The 22,029-nt window shown below is 47.5% G+C and overlaps 1 protein-coding gene across 15 annotated transcripts in view; it reads left to right on the forward strand.

Moving 5' to 3' along the window:
* The window catches only part of KCNQ2 (potassium voltage-gated channel subfamily Q member 2), a 78,285-nt gene that overhangs the window by 37,901 nt on the left and 18,355 nt on the right, over positions 1-22,029 (forward strand). For 4 of the 15 annotated variants that reach the window (XM_030009249.1, XM_030009258.1, XM_030009250.1 and 1 more), the window contains 5 exons: positions 3,231-3,299; positions 5,272-5,301; positions 18,327-18,550; positions 18,992-19,100; positions 19,635-19,766. In XM_030009249.1, coding sequence (XP_029865109.1) covers positions 3,231-3,299; positions 5,272-5,301; positions 18,327-18,550; positions 18,992-19,100; positions 19,635-19,766 — 564 coding nt within the window. Of the gene's footprint in view, positions 1-3,230; positions 3,300-5,271; positions 5,302-10,966; positions 11,021-18,326; positions 18,551-18,991; positions 19,101-19,634; positions 19,767-22,029 lie in introns of those variants that run through there. The other 11 variants (XM_030009246.1, XM_030009253.1, XM_030009247.1 and 8 more) reach the window with 6 other exon arrangements.

A 22,029-nucleotide genomic window follows, 5' to 3' on the forward strand; every position in this document is an offset into this window, starting at 1 on the left:
TATAAGTTTCATAAATATTCTCAGTTATGAAAAATAGCTTAGGCTGGAGACACAAAGTCACGGTTAGGGTAAAAATTGGCTCCTCATAGGAACTCCAGCACAGCATGGAGACTCATTTAAGTCCCCATCCCATTCCAGCATCCATCTCCTTGTCACCCTCTTCCTAATTGTTCATACTGGGGCTGTTCAAAAAAATCATCACCGTCTCTGTGTGCGTGTGTGTCGTGGTGTGCGCGCGGTTCTGTGTACGCTCCCACCCACTGTTGTGTGCTGCTGCCCTCCTCGTGTTGTGGGGTTTTGATGATGTCCTGGCTGGAGGCATGATATCCCTACCGTCCCCAGATGCTTGAATGTTATCTGTGCTAGCAGGAATAGCAAATTTACCTTCCCTTTGGATGGGGGGAGCCGGCACCTGGAGTTAGTGTGGTGTTTCTCTGTGCTGTACTGGGAGGGGTGATGGGAAGCAGCTGTAGGTACCGCTGGGTCCCCTGCAGCAGCCGGCGGCTCGGAAGCGTCGCTGTGGTGGGTAGCATGAGCTGCGTGCGTTCCCGTGGCGTGCGGATCTTCTCACCTAGCTCCCCTTTAACCAAAACATGCTTCCCTTGCTAACAAGTGACACACGGACCAGGAGGAGAGAGAGAAAACATGAGACACCCCAGCCGGAGGTCCTTTTTCCATGTCTCCGGAGGACACAGTGGCACCTGTGTCCCCTGGGCATGCACAGCAGTGCAGGGTGCCCTCCATCCAGCATTTTATAGGAAAGCTCGTTAAAGCGTTATGCAGAGCCCTGCCTTTTCTTTCAGCTTCTGGTGAAATAGTGCAATGCAGTAGCTGTCCCCCAAGCTGCTCTTGTAATGGCAGGTTAGGCTGGGCATTCAATTCAGATTAAAGTTCAGGTCAAGTACGTGGACGAGTTTGCACCCATTTTTTATATCATTTATATTGTTTCAGTAAAACGTAATTTTTTTCCATCACACGTGTACCAGGCCCATCACCCTACCACAGAAACGGTGCCTTTCTGTGTTTGCCTGTGTGGCTTTACCTTTGCCTGGAAGCATCTGTGGTGGCCCAAGAGATTGCTACCTTCAGCACAGTGTAAACCTTGTGTTATGGGCTAATATGAAGGCAAGAGCTCCTTTGAGGATCCTGAATCCTTCAATCTAGCGAGCTAATAAGCTCTTCAGCTCCGAGACTTGCATCGGTGGGAGCCCTGGATTTGTGATCCCAGCTGGAGAAGGTGAGGCTGTTGTCCTATGTTCTGCTGGGTATGGACCTCCCTGTGAAACTAACTCCCCAAAGAACGGTTGTGCATCCTGCATTAACTGCTAAGTACGCTTTGTGCTTGATTTTATGCACCGCCTTCTCCCATCTTGGAACAAAACTGCAAACCCTACGGTGGGTTTGAAGGGAGGTGATAGCCCAGCACTTGTGCACTGCTCCACTGCACCAAGGTCAGCTTCTTCCTGACGTCTCGAGTGAAGAGGATCATTAATTCATCAGATCAGGATGTGCTCTTCTCTGGATGGAAGCGAACAGAGCTGGGCTGGGGAGCCGAGCCAAAATTTTCAGGCCTATTTTTATTCTTTTCTCCGTACTTAGGATTGGAAAATTTTCTGATTGCCTCAATCTTGCGAACACCAAATCTGCTCTGCTGAACAACTGTGGTTTTGAGGATGAGTCTTGTGCATGCAGAGGAGAGGCTTTTTCAGTTAGATTTTTTTTTTTCAGTCAGAGGAAAACTGAAACTATTAGTCTCATGATAGCTGAAAAAATACGGGCATAAACATCTCTGCCTTTATTTTACAGTAAGCAACAGCCCTATTTCTTACAGCACCTCAGCCGAGATCAGTCTGTTAGGGGAGTGCAAGCACTTGCACCCCTTTTCTTCTAGTCCTTGCGGTTTTGGGACAGTTTGAGTAGGTCCTTCTTGCTTTCTCTGAAACCTACGTGGCTCATTTTCCAGCAAAGCCATAAGTATATGCTCTCTTGGGGTTGTGGCTGGGCTGTGGCCCCAACCGCAGCGATGCGGGCAGCTGCAGGCGGCCGGTTCCCAACCCACCAGCAGCCCCTTGTCCTCCTCTTCATCCCCGCGATGATGCATCCTCCTGCCCGCTTGTCGCGAACGGCACCGGAGGCGGCTGCTGTGCCGACTTCGCATCCTCTGGGCATAGCGATGGCACGTGGCACTTCGACAGTTTGACAAGGGCACGCTGGTGGCCCGGAAAGGATTTTGCAGCAAGCTATGTGATGAGCCCCGTTGGCCTTGACCCCGAACTTGAGTCCCCAAGTACACGCTTAAGTAGATGCTGCTCTTCCCAACCGTGCGCAGCGTTCTCCGTCCTCCCCCCGACACCTCCAGCTCGCATCTCTCTTGGTTGAGAACCTGACCGTGAATATCAACGTTAAATATTTATGGAGCAAGTCCCAGTCTCCCAGGGTCTGAGGGAAGAAACCAAAAGTGGATGTGGGAGTTAATTCAATGTCTTTCGCACAAAAGCAGGATAGGCAACAGGGTGTTTATTCATTGGGGTTTTTTTTAATTATCAGGCAGGATTCCTATTGTCAGGTTCTTTTTCTGAGAAAGGAAGGAAACCCATGGTTCCTAGAAAGCAATGATACGTGGTTTTGCCTCATTTTGGGGCAAAAACTGACACGGACAGCAGAGGATTGGTCAAACTTGACTCTGGCGCACACTGCTGTTTCTCCTGGGATGCTCCCAACCTCAGGTCCCTGTTTTCTCTGCCCTATAAGCTGTTCGCTGCCATGCATCCCCACATTCCCAAGAGCAAGCAGGGTTGAGTTTTCCCATTTGCCTCGTCAACTGGAGCTTCTCTCCACTTAATACACAGCCGAAGCGCTGATCTCCAAACAAAGCAATGCCAACAGCTAGACTACAGGTGGTGAAACAGCTCGCCTGCCAAAACACTGCCGTACTGCTCAGAATCCCTGGCAGCCGCTTGTTTTTTGGGAGGTTCAAAATCCGGTGGTGCAGACAAGTTTCTCTCTCTCTCTTGCTGTCACTCTCTCTTCCCCCACCGCTCTGCCTTAGGACACTGTTGGAAGTAGCAGCCAAAGCCCTCTCCATCCTTCCCGAGCTGTCCCCCAGTTGCAGTGGGTGGCACAAAGCTGGTTCTAGTTGAAAGGATGGGGCAGCAGGGGAAGTTTCCATGACAGGAGGCTCTGAAATCAGCTCTGCCTGAATATTAATGGTCTTTATTTTCTCCCTCTAGACTCATCCCTCCTCTGAACCAGCTGGAGCTCCTGAGGAACCTGAAGAGCAAATCGGGACTGACATTCAGGTTAGCAGCAGAGTTAAGAGAGTTTGGAAAATTTGCAACCTTTTTATTTTTTTCTTTGTTTTTGTTTTTTTTTTTCTTTTCTTTTTTTTCCTTCCTGCCTTTTGCATATGGACAGCCTTGAAGATGTGCGAGGTTTTTGCAGCTGGTCCCCCATGGGTCATTCAGTGACCTCCTCCCTATGCCTCTCCCATGCTGTACATGAATTTCTTCAGCCTAACTTGGCTCTGGAGTAATGTTACGATGCTTGGCTGAAAATACAAAGTCGTATTTTCAAAGGGTCTGATCAAGGTAGTGTTCCCAGTTTTCCTCTGACCTTTCTGCTCTTCACCACCCTCAGAGGAGACTCAGGCCCACGATGTGTTAGTTAATTCCCCATTCCCTCCAGCCTTCCTTCACCTCCCCCGAGAGCAGGCAAGGTTGTAGCGGTGAGAAATTTTTGCAAAATTTGCTGTGGCAAGATATACGTGATCGCCTCAGAACGCCAGCAGTCCTGCAGCTTAAACCTATGCTCAGGACGGGTTATTCCTGGTTTTTTTCACCCTGTTTGGTGAATAGGGAATGTGCAGAGCCCAGGAGGGATGGAGAGGTGCTGGCCATGCTGGTGGGCATTGGGGCCAGCCGGGGAGGCGTGGGAACGGACCTGCCCTGGGCTGCGTGTCTCTGGAGAGACTAGAGATCTGTAGACCCATGGGTCGGACTGCAAACTTTAAAATGTGAGTATTTGAGCTAGTGACTGAGGCTGGGCTTCCAAGCTTGTCTGAGCAAGGAGAATAGGGTGGAGGGATATTTTTTTTTAGTCTCTCCAGGCTGCTGCCTTCAGCCTAAGGGAGAAGGGTCGGTGTCTGTGCAGATCTCAGTGGTCACTGCTGGGCAGAGGCAGGGCCAGGTCTGGTACAGCATCACGCTCAGAGGGAATCGAGCTCCTCCTGCCCAGGTCTTCTCGCAGTCCGGTTTGTCCCTTAGGCTGTCTGGTGTTAGGGAAGGCAGACCCTTAGCTGCCGAGAAACACAGTCTGCTCCCTCTCTTGTGGGGCCGCAGGGGCGAGGCTGCTTCGGGACCCCACATTAAATGCGATTTCCCAGTGTGAAGAAGCTGTGAATCAGAGTAGTTGAAGGCAGAGCAGGTTTTCCTCGTTGCTGGAGGGAAATGCCACCAAGATGCCTGGTCAGTGAAGGTGAGATTTTTTTTTTTCAGTGTGGCCTTAGCTTGGCTTGCAGTGTTATGCCTACACTTCTGCAGGTGTTCAGCTCGCTTTGTCCTCAACATCAATGATTTTTCAGGGCAATCGAGTGCTTTGGGATCTGAGTAGGAAACCGCATACAAAAACTGTGGCGTCCCACTCCCTCCACGTAGCCTTTGCCAACTACTTTGGCAAAGTAGCTGCCATAGGCTTTGAAGGCAGAAACCCCAACTGGGGTGTCAGGATGTCAGGGCAGGGGTCCGTGCTCCTTCCCACCACTGTCCCCCTCCCAACACCACCCGCTAGCACTGCGGCGTGAAGCCATCCATCAAGAGATCTGACATTAGCTCTGCCCCGATGGCCAGGAAGGAAAAGCAAATGCACCAGGGTCACGGGAGCCGTGCAAATCCTTCCCTACGTGCAGAAACAGCTCAGGGCGGTGCATTTCCAAACGAAGGGGGCCGCTCTCTGAGCCCACAGAAGTCCTCCTGTGCTCACACAAATCACACGACCGTCAGGTGTCTCAGTCATGCGTAGGCACAAGGATGGGTTGGGATAAACTCTTCAACCCTGTGCGTTGTATGTGTCTTCTCTGAGGTTGTGTGAGTCTCCAGTGATCTTCTGTCCGGGCCAGAAGCTCCAGGAATTAAGTGCTCCTTTCCCTCTCTTCTGTCCACAACTTCCACTTAGTTGTATTGTTTGGTATTGTCCTTTTGTTATGTTTTAACAGTGAAGCAGCAACATCTTTTGCCACCTGACACCATGCTAATGTACTATTGCTTCTGTTTAAAGGAAAGAGCAGCAGCCCGAACCATCGCCAAGGTCTGTATCACTGCCAACACGCCATTCCCATGCATTACCTGTAGATTTCTATGTACGTGTGTGCGTGTGTGTACCATGTCGTGGCGCCATCGAGGGAAGCATTCTAGGTATTAACGTGCTTTTTCTGTGCTGTGGCAGTCCAATGTATCTACGTGTATGCTGGACCTTAAATCATATCTTCCTTCCAGTCTGCCTCGGGCTGTAGCTGCGAGGATAGCGAGGCTGTGGGGGCTAGAGAGAGTGGTGGGCAGCACGGGCAGAGCTGGCAGACACTTATCCGGGGTGACGGCAGGGCTTTGATTTATGCTGCTTTTTTTTCCTTTTGTTGCTGGAGTCGTAGCTGAAACGGTATAACGCAGGCTCAGTGAGTGCCGATGGGTAGGTGATGCTTTGCCTATGTCTCCATCACCCAACGCCATGCCAGGCGGAGGTGACTTGGGAACACGAAGCCATCACCATTTCACCGAATTAGCAACTTCTCCTGAGCTCCTCTCGCTGAAGGGCACTGCACGGGGCTGCGTGGACCTGCTGCTCCGTGGGACGCAGGAGGGCTCTCTGACACGGCACGACGTTGCATGGCAGAGACACCCTTTCTCCACCCCATTCCCTTTGGCCTCACAACCTCTGGATGAAGCAAGTCCCTGCTCCGTCTTCCCTCCACGCCTCGAGTCCACGGTGCAGAGCGTGCTCAGCCGGGCGCCCTCTGAGACGTGGCGAGCACCTTCCAAGGCCAGCTCTAAATCTCACCTACGGGAGAGCTTTTCTCTATTCACGTGTCCCAGGGAAAGCAACAGGGCTGGTATTTGGGATACTTTTCATCCCCTTAGAAGTATTTAGTTCTGGGATGTTTTGTCCTATATTTTCCCAGTTCTTTTAAGAAGTAATTCTGGGACTGAATCTCTTTTTTTTTTTTTTTTTTTTTCCTTGTCTTGGGAGGCAAGAGACAGAACTGATGATCTGTGGAGATCATCTGCTTGGCTTTCAGATCTTCCATCTCATATCTCAGAACATAGCTTACAGCCTAAATATTGTAAACACTGAAAATGTTTTTCAGAAGTATAACTAGAGCCTGGCATTTTGCAGATGTAACTTTCTGCTGTGCCTTTTATCTTATGAGGCCAGAAACTAATTTTTCCCTGGCATAAAATCCAACCAAAGATATCTGGGTAGATATGGTGCTGACTAGATGGAGGAAAATTTCATCCTTCCTTCCTTTCCTCCCTCCCTCTTTTTTTCTTTCATTTGAGCTTTTCTTTGCAAGCAGAACCTCCGTAGCACTCCATCCACTTGCCTGCCAAATAATCCAAATCACCAAGATCATGTTTCAACTATCCAGATTTTTTTTTTTCCCCCCCTACGTGGGGTCTCAGCCTGTGTAGCTAGAGCAAAGGCAGCCTTCATCCAGCTTTACGAAAGCAGGGAGCGTTACGTGGGAGGTGCTCTCTGGGAGCAGACCAAAACTGAGATCTTGGCCACCCGCCCGTGGCATCAGGAGGGTCAGGATTTCATTCCAGGGGCCTGGCTGCTCCGCTGCCCTGTCTCAGCCAGCGACATACTTTGGATGCGTCAAAGGGTAAATCCATATTTCTCACAGGCGTATGACTGTGCAAGGAGATGAAATCTTTTTTCAACCCAATCAGCTCCATAGCCGAGGAAATCTGAGGACCGACGGTCCCTTGTAGGGTCACACCAGCCAGCATCCCTGCAATTGCAGGCACTAGTCTTATTTCTTATTTTTGAGTCTCAGTCCTGTCCTGCAGGGTTCATTTTCGCCAGTTAAAACACTAGGTTGGATATGTTTCTTCGTAGAAGTTGCAGGTTTTTCCCTGTTCATTTTCTACATCGCTTTCTTAATCTTATGTCACAGAAAGAAGTATTTTTCAGAGTATTTTTTACTATATATAGCTCCTTCATCAGGGTCATTTCCAAATTCTGCTTTCCTGCTCCTGCAGTGTATCTGTCTCTTGTGACACTGATGGGTTTTGTTGCCTTCTGTTGTGAGATGCCAAACCTGAACCCAGGAGTGCCTAAGCTGAGGGTCTGCAGCTGCCGTGTACATGGCATTAGAGTACTTGCCATATTGTTCAGTTCAGCTGCCACAGCAGAACCAAAGCTCTTTCCTTCTGTGTTTTGTTAGGGCAATATCAATTCTACCTGCTCCCTCTGCCCTTTTCGGTCTGATAATGTCTCAGACCTCAGGAAGGAATTTTGCACAGTGGTCCCTGTATTTAGGGGACCCCACATCACCTGTTTTTTCCAAATAAAAGTTTCTGGATCTTTTACATTCACATCCCAAATCTTCCACCCACTTTACTTTCCAACAACCTCCCAGTGATGCTCAGTGTGTCATCCTGCCCTTAGAAAAGAAAACTCATCCTGTTTCTCAGCCCACCCGACAGTTAATCATCCAGCCGTGGTCTGTCGCTGATGACTGTTTCACTTAGGAAACTCCTCGGGACGAATCTTCTCTCATAGCAGACCCCAGCACCACACTTTTTTTGCTTCAGCTGGTAAAGGGTTTGCCACTTTCCATTTCCATCGATGTAAGGAAACATACAGCCTCTCATCCGGAGATAGCTGGATCTTCCTCCCGTATGTCTGTAGTTACGTGTAGGGAGTGGCTGATTTCCTATATCCCTCTTTCCATAACTGATACACCACAAAGTCCTTACAGCAAACAGAACAGAGACAGCTTTTTCACTATTTTGCACCTTAATATATTTTAAGTTAGAGAAGGGATGCTGGCACGGCTCGTGGGACCGTGCCGTGGAAGGCAAGCATTGCCTCACAAGGTCAGGGAGCATCCCAAACGCCCCGCCAGCACACGGGGCAGCTCTCGGGGTCTTTGCCCACGCGCCGGCGGCGATGCTGCCCTCTGACTCCGGTGCTGCTGTAACCGTCCTGATTTCTGCCCAGACAGCACTCGGAGAGCTGCTGCCCAGGGTGGGGGGATGCGGGGAGGCGATGGGGTTAGCGTGGCGGAGGCTCGGGGTCACCTGGACTTATTCGGGTGGCTTTAGATTTGGTCTTGGCGTAAAGCGGGACAGCCGATCTGAGAGACAGGTTACGTCCTTTCGCTATCGTTTCCATTTTGTTTTCCACCGCGAGCTTGTCTGCTTCTGTCTATGACCGAGTGCCGGGAAAGCTATGTGCTGACCTGCTCGGGGTGACAGGAGGTCACCCCTCCCCGGTGACGTGGAGCCCAGGCTGTGATGAGCAGAAAAGATGCTGGCCTTTTTCTACATGCTGCCTCTTCCCCCTTTTTTATTTTCCTCCCTTTTCAAAAAAACTGCTTACCGAGCCTCCTCTGTCGCCCGTCGCTTTGGGTGCTGTGTCCACCCTTCCCATCTGCCTCGGCCGGGAGAAGTGGTCCCTTGCCCTTCCCCGGGCTGGCTGCTGCTGCAGGAGCCGTTAGCGCCGATCACATCTCCAAAACCGCGCTGTTTTCGTGCAGGGTCCAAATATGAGTCCTCTCTGCCTCATAACCCCAGGGAAGGAGGGCTGCTCTGTGGTGGGGCTTTTCTCACCCCTCCTGCTGCAGAAAGCCAGCAAATCAGAGCTGTAACGGGGTTTGATTACTCCCATGTTAATCAGGCTGGAAATTCGCTGTGGCATCTCGTCTCTGTTTATTTTGTCTTCTGATTGTAATGTCAAAAAGACAAACGTATGGTTAGCCAGGACTACGAGGCTCCGATATGAAATGTGTGCTTCGGATGCTCTTTAACGGATGGTTTGATAAACATCTGAAGGCATCCGTGACCACATTTCTTCCTCTTGTATTTTTCAAAATATGATTGGGTGAAAAGCTAAAAATTAATGAACCAAATGATCATAATGATACATTAATATCAGAGAAAAAGAAACAGAAGGATTCCAGGGAACTGGGAAACTAAAACTCAGATTACTTTGTCCAGCATGAGTTCAGTCCTGTAGGTGATGAGAGGAACCCCTTTGGAAGGTTGTCCTCAGCTGTGGTTTGTTCTTGACCCTAATGAACTCAGCAAGACCTTGGCCATTATATTGAGTGAATGCTGGACTGGGCCACCTTGTAATGTGTATGTATATCTGTGCGTGTATCTTTCTATATATCCATGTATGTATATGTCTGTCTGAGATACACACAACGTTAATATCTCTGTTCAGGGGTGTGATTAAGGCTGTTGTACGCACTGGAGGATGCCTTTGGTTGACTCAGTGGGCCCCTGCTCATCCAGCCTAGGGTGTCTGAGGTGTCACTAACCGCTACTGCCCGTGGAAACTGGTGTCAATCACAGGAGCCCCATGGGCCACGTTGGCCTTGGTTGGCGTTTGACCTTCTAACCGATTAAACTGGTGTCAGAGACTCATGCTGGGACTGACAGTAATCTGGAAATAATCAGTTGCCTTTAGGGGAGCGGATTATTTGCACAGAAGGGGCTGCATCTTTCTGTAGGGACTGCAGAGGAGACTAAGAGGAGAGTAACCCACGTGTCTCCCTGAGGCTCTGCATGCTGAATATCCCACTCCCACGCCGCGATGCTCCGACCCCAGCTCCAGAGCAGCCCCACCGGTAGCACCACCGGTCCCCGGGGCTCCCTGGGGATGCGGGGTCCCATAGCGGGTACCTAAGGAGTCCCCAGGACGCAGAGAGTGGTGTGGGCTGAGCTTGCACGGGATGCCACGAAGCAGAACGAATTCGTGCAAATTCCTTCTGTGTGTGCCCGTGAGCTCCTCCGATTGCTGAGTTCAAGTGTAAAACGAGATTGGGGTTTTATGCCCTTCGGCCTTTTCAGTCTGTCCGTGAACTCGGCAAGTGATGCCCGCTGGTGGCCAGGTGGGGTGATGGATGGGGACCACGTCATTACCCTTCCGCAGGTAGAGGGCTGCTCCATGGCGTGGAGAACCCTGCTCGTGGTGGTGATCTCCTGGCAGGGCAATGCCTGAGCAGTGATTTGGGATGGGCTCCCGGGAGCTGTGGTGGTGCCTCAGCAAAGCCAGTAACTCCCCAGAAGCGGTAGGGCCCGTCTGAAAAGCATTACGAAAAACACATGCGCGAACACAGATGTTCAAATCCCTTCCCATAACGGAGTGCACCACACCCTGTTTTTATCTATTTGTATTTTTTTAAATGCCAGGCTTAATATAATGCTATTTCCTGTATGACAAGTGCAAATAATTCACAGATCAACTAGCTCTCTTTGTGAGGGCGTTTTTTTGGAAAGAAAAAGGAGAAATTTGAACCTTTTGGATGTTGTTGGACAAAACAAGTTAAAGTTTTGGCTCTCCATGGCTTAGAGAATTAAAAAAATCATCTTTTTTGTCTGTTTGGAGGAAGAAGAGGGTACTTTGTGTTTCCAATGCAGATGAAAAAAGTCTTCCTGCAGGACTCAGTCAATTGTAGGTGAACTGACGCCACCAATTCAATGCAGAATTTGTCATTATAATGTCTAATAATGACATTATCAATATGTCTAATAATGACATTTATTGACCACAGTGAGACAAATTTCAGAAACCCTCTTGATTTTTTTAATTTTTTTTTTTTTCACTTAACACTCAAACAGAAAAATCCTGTCATGAACCCGGCCCTCAAAACACCTGTCTTTTAAACCTAGAGTCAGTAATCAAAAGTTTCCTGTCTGGCATTTGCTTCCAGGTCTAATTTTTACTCTCCCCTCATTTCCAGTAAAAGCAAACCGTGCAGAGAGTCACTATGCGGATGCTGCTCAGGAAACTCTAGGTACCACGGGAAATGCGTCGCACGAAACTAATCAAAAGCTGCACGGCTCATTCTCCCTCTACCCTGCTACCACCCGTTCTGATCACTTCTCTGCTTAATAGAGGTACTAGATGAGTAAAAGAAGGTGAAAGAGCCTCCCCATTGTCCATTCAGAAATTAGAGTTTTCCTTGTCTGCTAATCGTGCGGAACACGTGAATCAAGGAGACGAGGATGGGGAATTTGGTCTGGGCTAGCAAGCCAGTGTCTGCTCAGCAATGAAGGAGGCCAGGAACTGAAGTTTAACAAATGATGGAAAATTAAAAAAAAAAACACCAAATTTTTTTTAAAAAACGACCCCTTCCTCCCTATCGCTCCATCCCTCCTCAAGGTCCGGGGAACACTTGCAAATTGAATTGCACTGTACAGCAATATCGAGTTAGTAGCACGAGAAATACCAGCCTCCTACCTCTGCTCAACCACCGTTTCTTTGGCTCTCTCAACACTACAAATTGACCTTTCCTAGTCTTGTGGCCTTTGGAAGCCACGGCTTGCCTATCTAGCACCTCTACTACGCAGCTAGAGAAGGACTAATCTCAGCCTGTCCCACCAGACGTAGGGGATACGGGTTCCCCTTAGCGTTGACATTGGCATTGTGAATGGTTCTGTTTCTAGATCCCGTGGGGAACAGATAGCTAGAGCAGAGGGATTCGTACGAGCAGGGATTCGTACGAGCAGTGTTTTCATCTTTTTCATCGAGCTGACAATTGTTAGGCGGCTTCAGAGAATTCCCAGTGAGCATCCCTTAGCGCACCCATCTGATGGCCATAAGGGTACACAGATACATATATCTTATTTTACTTCTGCATAAATATGTCTACTCCCATGCCTGCACTGGAAGAGTCTCTTTCCCCCGCCCCAGACACTGCTTCTCAGCAGCAAACGTGCACCTTCTTGAATTACCAATGCCCAGAGTTTGCATGCTGTGAATGCTGGCAGGTGAACCCCATCAGCTCTTCCCCCGCAGCCAGGCAGGTGGAAAGCCCAGGAGTGGCAGGGCACTGAGTGATGCCGCATGTTTGTGAAATTGGATTTTTGCATGCTCTTTTTTGGAGTCCGTTTTAATTCTCAAAATCACCAGTCGCTGTCTCCCTCAGAAAGCCAACAAACTACAGTTTTAAAAGTATAAAAGTATATGTATCTCTGATTTTCTCCATTAATTGTTCCAACTTGTATCTTTTCTTTTCTTGCTATTTTTTTCCCTGCTGGCTATTTTTATTATCTGTCAGTCTAGAGGCTAGGACTCATGCCTGAGACTTGCGTGTACCAGAAGCGCAGAAGTAGCGTGGTAAATCCCATCTCTGAATGGGTAACAAAGAGGAAGGGGGCGTGATCTAGGTTTCATAATAAGCAGTTCTCCATGGTGGGAAACCCCTTGTACCTGGAGAAATAGCCTGAATCTTTGAGTTGGCCTCCTGCTATATGTTTTGATGGTACTGTGGCCTTCCTTGAAGTTTATCCTCGAAAGGACTGCTTTAAATATTGGGTGATCATCAGTTGCTCAGGCAGCATTTCAATACATTTCCAAATGGCAAAGATTTGGTCAATAGTCTAGCTGAAGAAAGTTATCGTGACTTCTGTAGTGTTTCCATTTGCCAGGTGAGGTGGTTTTATCCGTGGAGGCAGAGGCATAGTGCAAGCAGGGACTTCTCCCCAGAGAAAAGCTCCTTTCAATTGCTTAATGTTGAGGTTGGTTTTGGCAGAGATTAGAACAAGCAGTGATATTCGTAGTGCTGTCCTCTCACCTGTCCATGTCCAGTTCTGTTTTCTGGAAAATCAGCCACTCTGATCTTAACGTCTTCCTTGCATGTCTTCCTAGGCATGAATTTTTAATTGGTAAAGCCAGTATAATTTTTTCTATTTTCTACTGAACTCCTTCCCACTGTGGTCCTCATTTCATCTCCCCCATCTTGAGTTCTGCAAGGGAAAGGGAGGATGAAACAAATTATTGTCTCAAGATCTTCTTAATCCATTGGAAACCCTGAGAAGGAGGATTACAGACTGTGGTTCTTCCAGTCAAAAAGGAGTCTTGAACTTTGGAGTAGCTACAAGAGCTGTGTTACCTGCATCCATCCTGAATGTAGTGGTTTACACTGTGCTTTAATAAAACTATAGGTTAACCGTGAAGGGACATAAAAATAAGTCCAATGTCTTGTTTTCCTGGACCCTTGGGCTACCTGCCTGCAGTCCCTCACTGCACAAACTCTTAGGGGCAGATGCCAGCACTTTGATGCATCTAAGGCTGAGCGCATATAGGATGCATATAATGAAGTAACAGTAAATGATGAGGCAATCATGGGAAACTCAATGTAGGTAAATTAATAGAAAACTCCTCAGAAGCCGTGGTTTCTTAATGTACTAAACCAAAGATCTCTAGTCAGTAAATGCAATAATGCATGCGTTTTTAGACAGTAATGTAACTATACCAAGCCAGATTATCAGGTCTATCATATTCTGCTTTGTAAGAGACTTACTGGCATCTACTCAGAGAGAGGAAGGCACCACAGAGACCTGACAGGGGGAAGAAATGGCACACAGACCAGTGAAGGAAAGGTGTTTGCAGAGCCCTTGACTGGCCTGTGGGTCTGGGTGTAGCGTGTTTCTTCAAGTCTTGTTTAGGAATAATCAGCCAGCTCCAAAGATGCGATCTAGCTGTTTTGCTTTGCTCCTGAAATGCAAAACAGCTGAGCTGGCAAGTAGCAAAAGGTTGTGAGAAGGTGCAGGATATGTCTGGTGTGGTGTTTGACAGCGCTCAGCATCAGTTTGGGAAAAAAAAAGGCTGTGGGCTAGGAGGAGAGGGGTGATTGTAACAGCAATGCTGCAAAATACCAAAGGCCAAGGTTAAAGACGTGTCTGGTTCCAGTGTCCCTTCACTCACCCGAGGCCCCGTGCTCAGCCAGGCTTACGTGGTGGCTGCAGGGATGGTGCAACTCTGGTCTTCCCTGTTATGATTTCAGTGACTCCCTTCAACCCCAGTCTAACACCGTGGTTGTGGATGGGGAAGAGAAGAGGGATTACTCGCCATGACATTGATCGTTGGCTGACCTTTCATTTTCCTTATGGCCAGGGGTTGCTCTGCTTCTAGAAACTCCATTCTCTGGGCTGAATTCACCTTTTCAATGGCTTTTCTGAAATCACTGGAGGCAAACCAGGCTCGAGCCTGGTCCTCTCTTGATTTCTGCTCTAGTTATGACAAGTTTTGCACACACAGATGTATTTTTCTTTCCTTCGTGTGTCCACTAATTGGTTTCTGCCTCTTATTCACACCTGCGACCAGACTGGAGCCCAGTGATAGTCACAAAGGCTGTCATTCACTCCTGGCACTTCTGCTTGGTTTTAACAAGCTGTTCTCATATGCCATGAGCTGAGCACAAACTCTGGATTAGGAAACAGCCTCATTTCCCAACAGGAGATAACCTCTTTCTCCTGGCCATAGGTTCTTGGAAGAATGAACACTGTTACTGGTTGAGTTCATGTGCAGAGATGGATCTGAGTCCATCCTAGTCCAGCTCAGTGTGGCTAACATTTGCTGCCTACAAAATGAAAGGAGAAAATGAAACAATTGCCCGAGCGTGGTTTAAAATCAATGATGAAACGTTACGAGTGGTACTTTTTATTGATCCAAAATCACTGCTAACGTAATGAGTCCGCGTTTTTTAAAAGTGCTGGTTTAATACTATAGAGGACTGTGGAACGAACCCCAGACCAGAGGATTTCAAACAAGAGCTCAAACCCCCAGCATCCTAAGGAGGCTGATGGCAGCTCATTTGAAGGTTAGTTCTCATGCATTTTGCTGCTGAGCGCTGGGCTGTTCGACCTAAACGAATCTAAATACAAAGCCCACTAAAGCAGTGAGCATCTTTCTATCAGCTGTGGGACCATGCACTGGTCCTTATGTGTCCTTCCAGCATGGGCTCTCATTTTTTGACTGGCAGCAGAGAAAAATCAACTCAGTTTCTATCCTTTGTTAAATCCCAGTAAAAAGCTGAAAGTTTTGTAAAACTTCCCCAAAGTCAGCCTGGAAACATAATGGTTTAGTTATCGAATATGTCTTTAATAGATGCCAACTGAAAGTGGTTATGAAGACCTAGGAACTAATGCATGCCCTATTACGCTGTTACGGCTTCCCATAATCTATGTCTCCGGTTGCAAAGCCACAGTTTTCTTTCCCTTCCCTTCCCCTGGCACGAGCAGGACGCCTGCCCCGTGCTCACACCGCTCTTAGCTCTCACGATTGCAAGCTTCAGTTCATGTTGTCGTGTGTGGCTGGATTACTGCTTTCCTCATTTTCATGTCACTGACACAGACACTTTCCGCTGAACTGAGGCTCATTTACCATCTACTTGAGTGACATCTAAATACCATTTCTCCGAGACACTCTGCATCACTCTGCATGACTTTCTGGTTGAATGAGAACATGATCTTGGATTAGCTGAAAACATATATCTCTATATATGTCTATATTTCTTTTGGACTCTTTCCTACCAGCTCCTGCAGACCCCAACAGCATTCTCCTCTGCAGGGATTGTACTTGCGTGTGATTCCAGGTGTCATTTCCAATGACAGAATTGCATGGCAGAAGGACAAATTCAATTAATTGTTCATGTTGTCTCATGTCGTCTATGTTAAAACAAAGAAATTACATCAGGTGTTGGGTTTTTTTCTGAGCAGTGACTACTCGGGAACAAAACCCACCCCGATCTTAATTGTTCATCAGATTTCTATGAGATTTTTTAAGGTGTAAAAGCGTTGCACATCATGCTATCAGGCTTGAAACTCTTCGCTCATATTCCTTACTGAGTTCAACGCTTTCTTTTTTGCCTTTTGCGATTCTTGTAAACATTTGCAGCACATTTATTGTGGGAATGGAAAAGGGGCCCCAAAGAAAAGGCCCTGCTTACTCAGTGATAGGCAGCTGGTTTTATGCTGAGATCGGAGATGGGAGCAACTCAGCAGAGGATGAGGCACAAAGAGATGGCTTTGAATTCTGAATATTGGTGTGTTGCTGATTCATTTTTATAAGACTTATTTTTAAAAAAGACCGGGTAGTTCAAAGTATTAGTACGACTGAAATGCAGCAGATTCCAGGAATATTATTCTGTAAAATCAACTAAAATAAAGAAAAAAAAATCCAATTGGCCTATTTAGGATCGAATGAAAAATGATATTTCAATCTGGTTTCTAATCCAAGAAACACAGAATGAGAATTGCTTTTAAACCTTTGGCTCATTGTGTACGATGATTTTGATAGCATTAGTGACTAAGGCTTACATCCAGAAAGGTATTTAGGCACATGCTTATTCCTAGATTCCTGTGTGGATTTGTACCTCTGGTCTGATTTTCAGCTATGCTGAACATCTGTTGGTCCCACGGCTTTCAGACAGGCCCTGCAGGTGGGCGGCGCACTGGAAATGAGATCTCCAGTACTTATCTTAATTAAAAATGCATCATTAATTGGAATAATTCTGCCTTTTCTAACTTAGTCGTGAACAAATTTTATTTTCTTTCAAATGTATCTTCCAATGGCCACAGATAACCCTGCCCTGCAGCCCAGGAGATGCTCGCCCCGTTCCCTGGGCGTTGCATCAGGGCAGCAGTGCCTCCCCGGGATCACGCTGTGCAACTCTGGAAAATGCTGCCTAAGCACCTTTCTTTCCCTGTAAATGTTCAATGTCTCGCAATGTAAAGTGACTTCTTAAAAATAGCACCTTCTTACTCAACAAATCTGCTCCCTGTGTGTCTTCGAGTCACGTCTTCTTCCTCTACTGACAAAAACGAATGTCTGTTCCCGTCAGCACAGTGCAGCTGATACGGCTGGGGAAAAGGGAGCTGCATTTTGCTTTGCTTCAAATAGCAGCAGTTAAGTTCTGATTGAAGAAACCCCGTGCCAGTTTTGAAGGCAAAGGAGGACTGTTTGGCTCTGAGTTTTAAGGTGGTGTTGCTGAGAGACAGAAAATGACCAGGTCTTTGGTTGGTGACCTGGAAATCTGATGTGGATATCAAAATTCCTGCAATGTTCCTCCTGCAAATTGAGTCAGAGCATTTGCAGCAAAACAATAAATGGCTACTGCAATGGTACAGAGTATTGGGATTTAAATCTGCATTTTTACTGAGTTTTGATTTACCTATATATAAAACATTGGCTGTACGTGCAAGTGCCTTGCACTGGTTGTCTTACTTCTATTAGTGTATTTTAATAATCAATTGCTGTTCAGAAAATTATCCAAAACTATTTGCAGTTTGGTTTCCCCAGTGCTGTCTCTATAAAGTTTGCTCTTTCATAAAGATTCACAAAATCTTTTTATTTGGCAGTTTTCATGTGGAAATTCATCATCTTCATTTGGGTGAAAGTTTTCATTTACAAATTTCAGATTTTGGAAAATAGTTAGAGCTGGGTGGTCAGCAGACTATTTCTCAGTGAGATCATCTCTGTGTCTGGAGAGATCTTCTTTTCAAACCATAATTACAGGGTTTTAAAGAAATGGGATTCTAATAGGAAAACAGCAATAAAATGCCATATCCTGAAGTTGTAAAATTTTGCTTTGCATGTTTATGAGACCTGTAGCAGACCTGCAGATAGATGTTAGCTAGTTTTTAGATTGAATCTTTATAGGATACAAAGGAATTGCACATTTAAGTGTTCGTATTTAAGTCTTTAAATATAAGACTGGAAAAAGAGGAACTCTTTGGAATATATAAAAGGGGCAGATCAGTTTTAAGAGGGAGGAAATACAGGAGCTGAAGAAAGGGAAAGGACAGGTCTGAACACCAGAAATGAAGTGTTTCCAAGCAAGTTAAAAGTTTAAGATAAAGGTGCTTTTTTATTGGTATTTTTTTTATTAGATGTAGGGTTTTGGAAGGCAGTTGTGAAAGAAAAGCTTCCTCGCTCGTGATTGGAGCTGATCAGTGATTTAAGGAATCATAACCTCATTGTTTAACGTCATTCTGTCCCGCCAGCCCTGGCATCCCACGAGGGGCTTCTGTTTAAGTCCTCATTACTTTCTCTCTCTTAATAATCATTCCCATTTCACTCATTATGGCGGAAACATTTCTACAATGCTTTCTTTAACCAAAAAAAAAAAAAAAAAAAAGAAAATAAATACATATATTTAAAAAACCCAAAACAACCCAACAGCAAAACTACATCTCACTGCTGCTTGGAAGTGCTCTTGGTTTCTAATGGCTGGTGGGGAAGGACTGCGTGGTTTCCAGAATGACTCCTCCTGCTGTCTCCTTTTTGTCTTTGTTTCAACGTGTTTCTCTGAACAGTCAGAAGGTCAGTTTGAAAGATCGTGTCTTCTCCAGTCCCCGCGGTGCTGGCACCAAAGGGAAAGGCTCTCCACAGGCTCAGGGCATCAGGAGGTCCCCCAGCGCTGACCAGAGCATCGAGGACAGCCCGAGCAAAGTGCCCAAGAGCTGGAGCTTCGGAGACCGCAGCCGAGCCCGGCAAGCTTTCCGCATCAAGGGAGCAGCCTCGCGGCAAAACTCAGAAGGTGAGGGGGGCTTGGGGCTCCGTGCCGGACCCCAAATCCCCAGCTGGCCCCGACGTCCTCTCCCTCCCCACCTAAGAAGGGCAGAGCTGCCAGCCAGGGTGCTTACGTAGGTCTCCTTCCCCTGCCAGTCCTTTAGCTTGGGGTATAATAAGAGATAAGAAAACCCCTGCTGACACCCATGATAACATATATATTTATGTGTATAGGGACGGGGAAAGGAGGGAGAGTCAGGCCTCTAGAGATGGATGAGAGCGGCAGTCGTCATTGCTGGATGTCACCTTAACACGTCTTGGGAAATGTTCTCATTTGGATGCTCAGCAAAACTATCTCCGGTGCTTCCCCCGGGGTTGCTGTTTGCGATCTGACTCGTCTTTTCCTTGTGCGGCACCAGCATGGGAAATAGTAACACGTTGTCTTTATTCCTCCCTCTCCCAAACCCAGAAGCAAGCCTCCCCGGAGAAGACATTCCCGATGAGAACAAAAGCTGCAACTGCGAGTTTGTGACGGAAGATTTGACGCCAGGACTGAAAGTCAGCATCAGGGCAGTGTGGTAAGAGAGGGAGAGGGGGGAAGCGGTTCGGAAAAATAAGTAATAGGGGAAAGAAAAGAAATTTAAAGTCCAAGCAGAGGTGGCAAATGCTGAAATGTCTGTGCTGCAGACTGTTTTTCCCCTGGGTGGCCTGCCCTCCTTTACAGAAAATTCTGCCAGAAAGTGCAATTTTTGCTGAGGGAAGGAATAAACAGAGAAACAGGAAAATCCCCTGCAGGGATGCATCCAAATGATTGTTTTCACCAGCTTTGAGATTTAATGCTGACAGTTATAAAAGCGGTGCAGAGAGGACACTCGCGCAGTTGATAGTCCAGGGGGCATCGGGGACCCCCCGTCACAGGCAGAGCTTCAGCCATGAGCCCCCCCAATCTCCTTCCCCTCTCCTATTGCCGCATCCTCTCCCAAACCCACAGGGTTGGGATTTATTCCGTTTTCCTTCCAAAGCAGCTCCCTGCGGTGTTTTTTATCTGCCCCTAAGCAGGTCAGGCTGCAGCCCAGGAACTATATTTTGCCTTTCCTCTCCATCTCCTGCAGCATTATGAGATTTCTCGTCTCCAAGCGCAAGTTTAAGGAGAGTCTTCGACCTTACGACGTGATGGATGTCATCGAGCAGTATTCAGCCGGTCACCTGGATATGCTCTCCCGGATTAAAAACCTTCAGGCCAGGCAAGAGACCCCTCTCTTTGCTTTATTTTTTCACTGTTTTTTGTTCATTGTGGAGGTATTGCCAGGAGAGAGACACTTTTCTTTGCAGCTACAGCTTATTCTTTTTCTTCCGAACAGAAAGCCTCAAGGAAAACATCAATGCTTGTGGCTGGAACCCACAGGGATGAGCAGGACAGGGACTGCAAACAGTGGTGTTGTGCCGCTAAAACTGCCTTAGCGCCCACCCCAGGACATACACACAAAAATCACGGCTCATCCTCCTACTTTACTTTGGGAGTTTCTGTCATTATAGTATATCCCATAGGTAAGGCAGGTGTGTATCTCTGTGGTCCTCCTGGCAGGATCACAGAGGTTTGGTGCCCCAGTCTTAAGGCTAATTTGGTACCTTTCTGGGAGTGATACGAAATAAAATCTGGTGTGCGGGTTGTGACCCTGCTGCTACGGGCAGAGGGGGCAGCGAGGAAGCAGTTAGGATGCTAAGCTGTTTTAGGAGAAATCCCTCCTTGAATGTCACAGTCTGCTGAAAATACGTGCGGATGGGGATTTCTCATCCAAGCCCCCAACACAGGTGTGGTTTAGGGGGAGATGAGTTACTTTTAATAGGGGAAGAAATGTGAAAAAGGGACAAATGGAACCGAGAAGGGCATTTAAAATTTAATTTTCTCCTGCAAAAAAATCCCAGATGAATTTGGTCCCCTGAACAGAGGATCTCAGCTAAACCTTTTTGTCTGACCACTCCTCCCTCAGCCCTGATGTCCCGCGTTGAAAATGAGACCCCAAACCCCCAACACCCCCCGGCTGTGTCGGCTCAGCACAAGTAGCCCCAGTTCTGCTGAGCTCGAAGGACATCCAGAACAGAGGCAGGGATTGGCCATAGGCTATTTCCAGTCAAAATAATATACCATTTACGTTTACACTTGGAGAATGAAAGTATTTCTCTTGATGGCTGTGGCAGCCCAGCTTCCTCTGGAAGCCATTGGGGAATTTTTCCTTTCATTTCAAACCCATCTAGGTCCCTGGTAGAGTCAGCAAATGTGCAAAAAAATGTGTTTGCGTATGCAAACAGCTAATATGAACCCCAGGAATGGAATAGGAAAATTGTCTTAGGAAAAAGAGGAATCTCTCTTCTGCCATTAATCTCTTAGAGACCATTTTAACTCTGCTTTTTTTGATGTTCAAGCAGCAGAGGTAACTTTCTCAGCGTTGCTGCACACTGTGCGTTTCCAGATATGCAGCCAGAAGGTAAATTCTCCCTTGCGATGGAGACTAAAATATCCTGGAGAATTTCCTCTCTTTGAGCCTCTCACCCCCGTTCAGTGTGAATTCAATGAGTATAGATCCAAGATGTGTAGCTGAATCTGGAGAGGGAAGAGGAGGAGGAGGTGATCGATATTTCCTAACTTTAAGAACCTGAAACGAGAGGCCTCCGGGCTGCCTCTGCAGTGGGTCATGAGCCATTGGGGTTGTCGTCTCCACTGGCTCCAGGCGGGACGCCTGAGTTTTCAACACCCCGAGCTGGTGTGGTAGATTGCCTCACCGTCCACCCAGGTCTCCCATTGCCAATCCTTCAAGGTGATGTGCTGCAAAGACAAAGTAGTTTGGTTAGCTGGTTTTTTTGGGGTGGTTGGGGTAAGGAGTTGCAGCTTTCAAAGACCAAACTGAATTCTCCTCTTAGCTGTTCCTATGGGACTGCAAGGCTGAGGTTGCTGAGGCTGGACTAGGCTAGGGCTGCCATCCACCCCATTGCAGGGAAGTCAGGAAGACCAGGAGCCGCTTCAAAAGCGTGAAGTACCTGGATTTGGGATCCAGGGCTACCAGGCAGCTTCACTGCTTTCAGCTATCCCCACTGAGCAGGAGATCAGTGATGGTGATGGGTGCAGACCCCCTTGGGGTCATCCTTCAAAGCCCTCATCATCATAGCCAGATGGGCACCAAGAGGTCCCATGGCTGGTCACCTGCGCAGTACAACTGGAAGGGGCACCAGCTGTAGACGAGTTGTGGGCCTGGGGTGGCCGTGGCCGACGTTGGGGCATGGCCAACTGGTGCTAGAAGTACGGTGCACCCATATGGTGGAACCCAGGGAGGTTGTCACGGGGCACCTTGGAGAACAGACATTTTTATTTCCCTTTCCTTCAGCAATCAAAGCACTGTGTTCTCCCTGCCAGCTCAGCTCAGCAGGGTTGGCTGTGACCTCCCGTAGCCAGGGCTTTGGTGGATTAAAGCTGCATTCGAGGAAATTTCTGGGGTGTTTACATGCACTTTC

This window comes from Aquila chrysaetos, chromosome 3, assembly GCF_900496995.4.
Source record: "Aquila chrysaetos chrysaetos chromosome 3, bAquChr1.4, whole genome shotgun sequence".
In the NCBI taxonomy this organism is placed as follows: Eukaryota; Metazoa; Chordata; class Aves; order Accipitriformes; family Accipitridae; genus Aquila; species Aquila chrysaetos.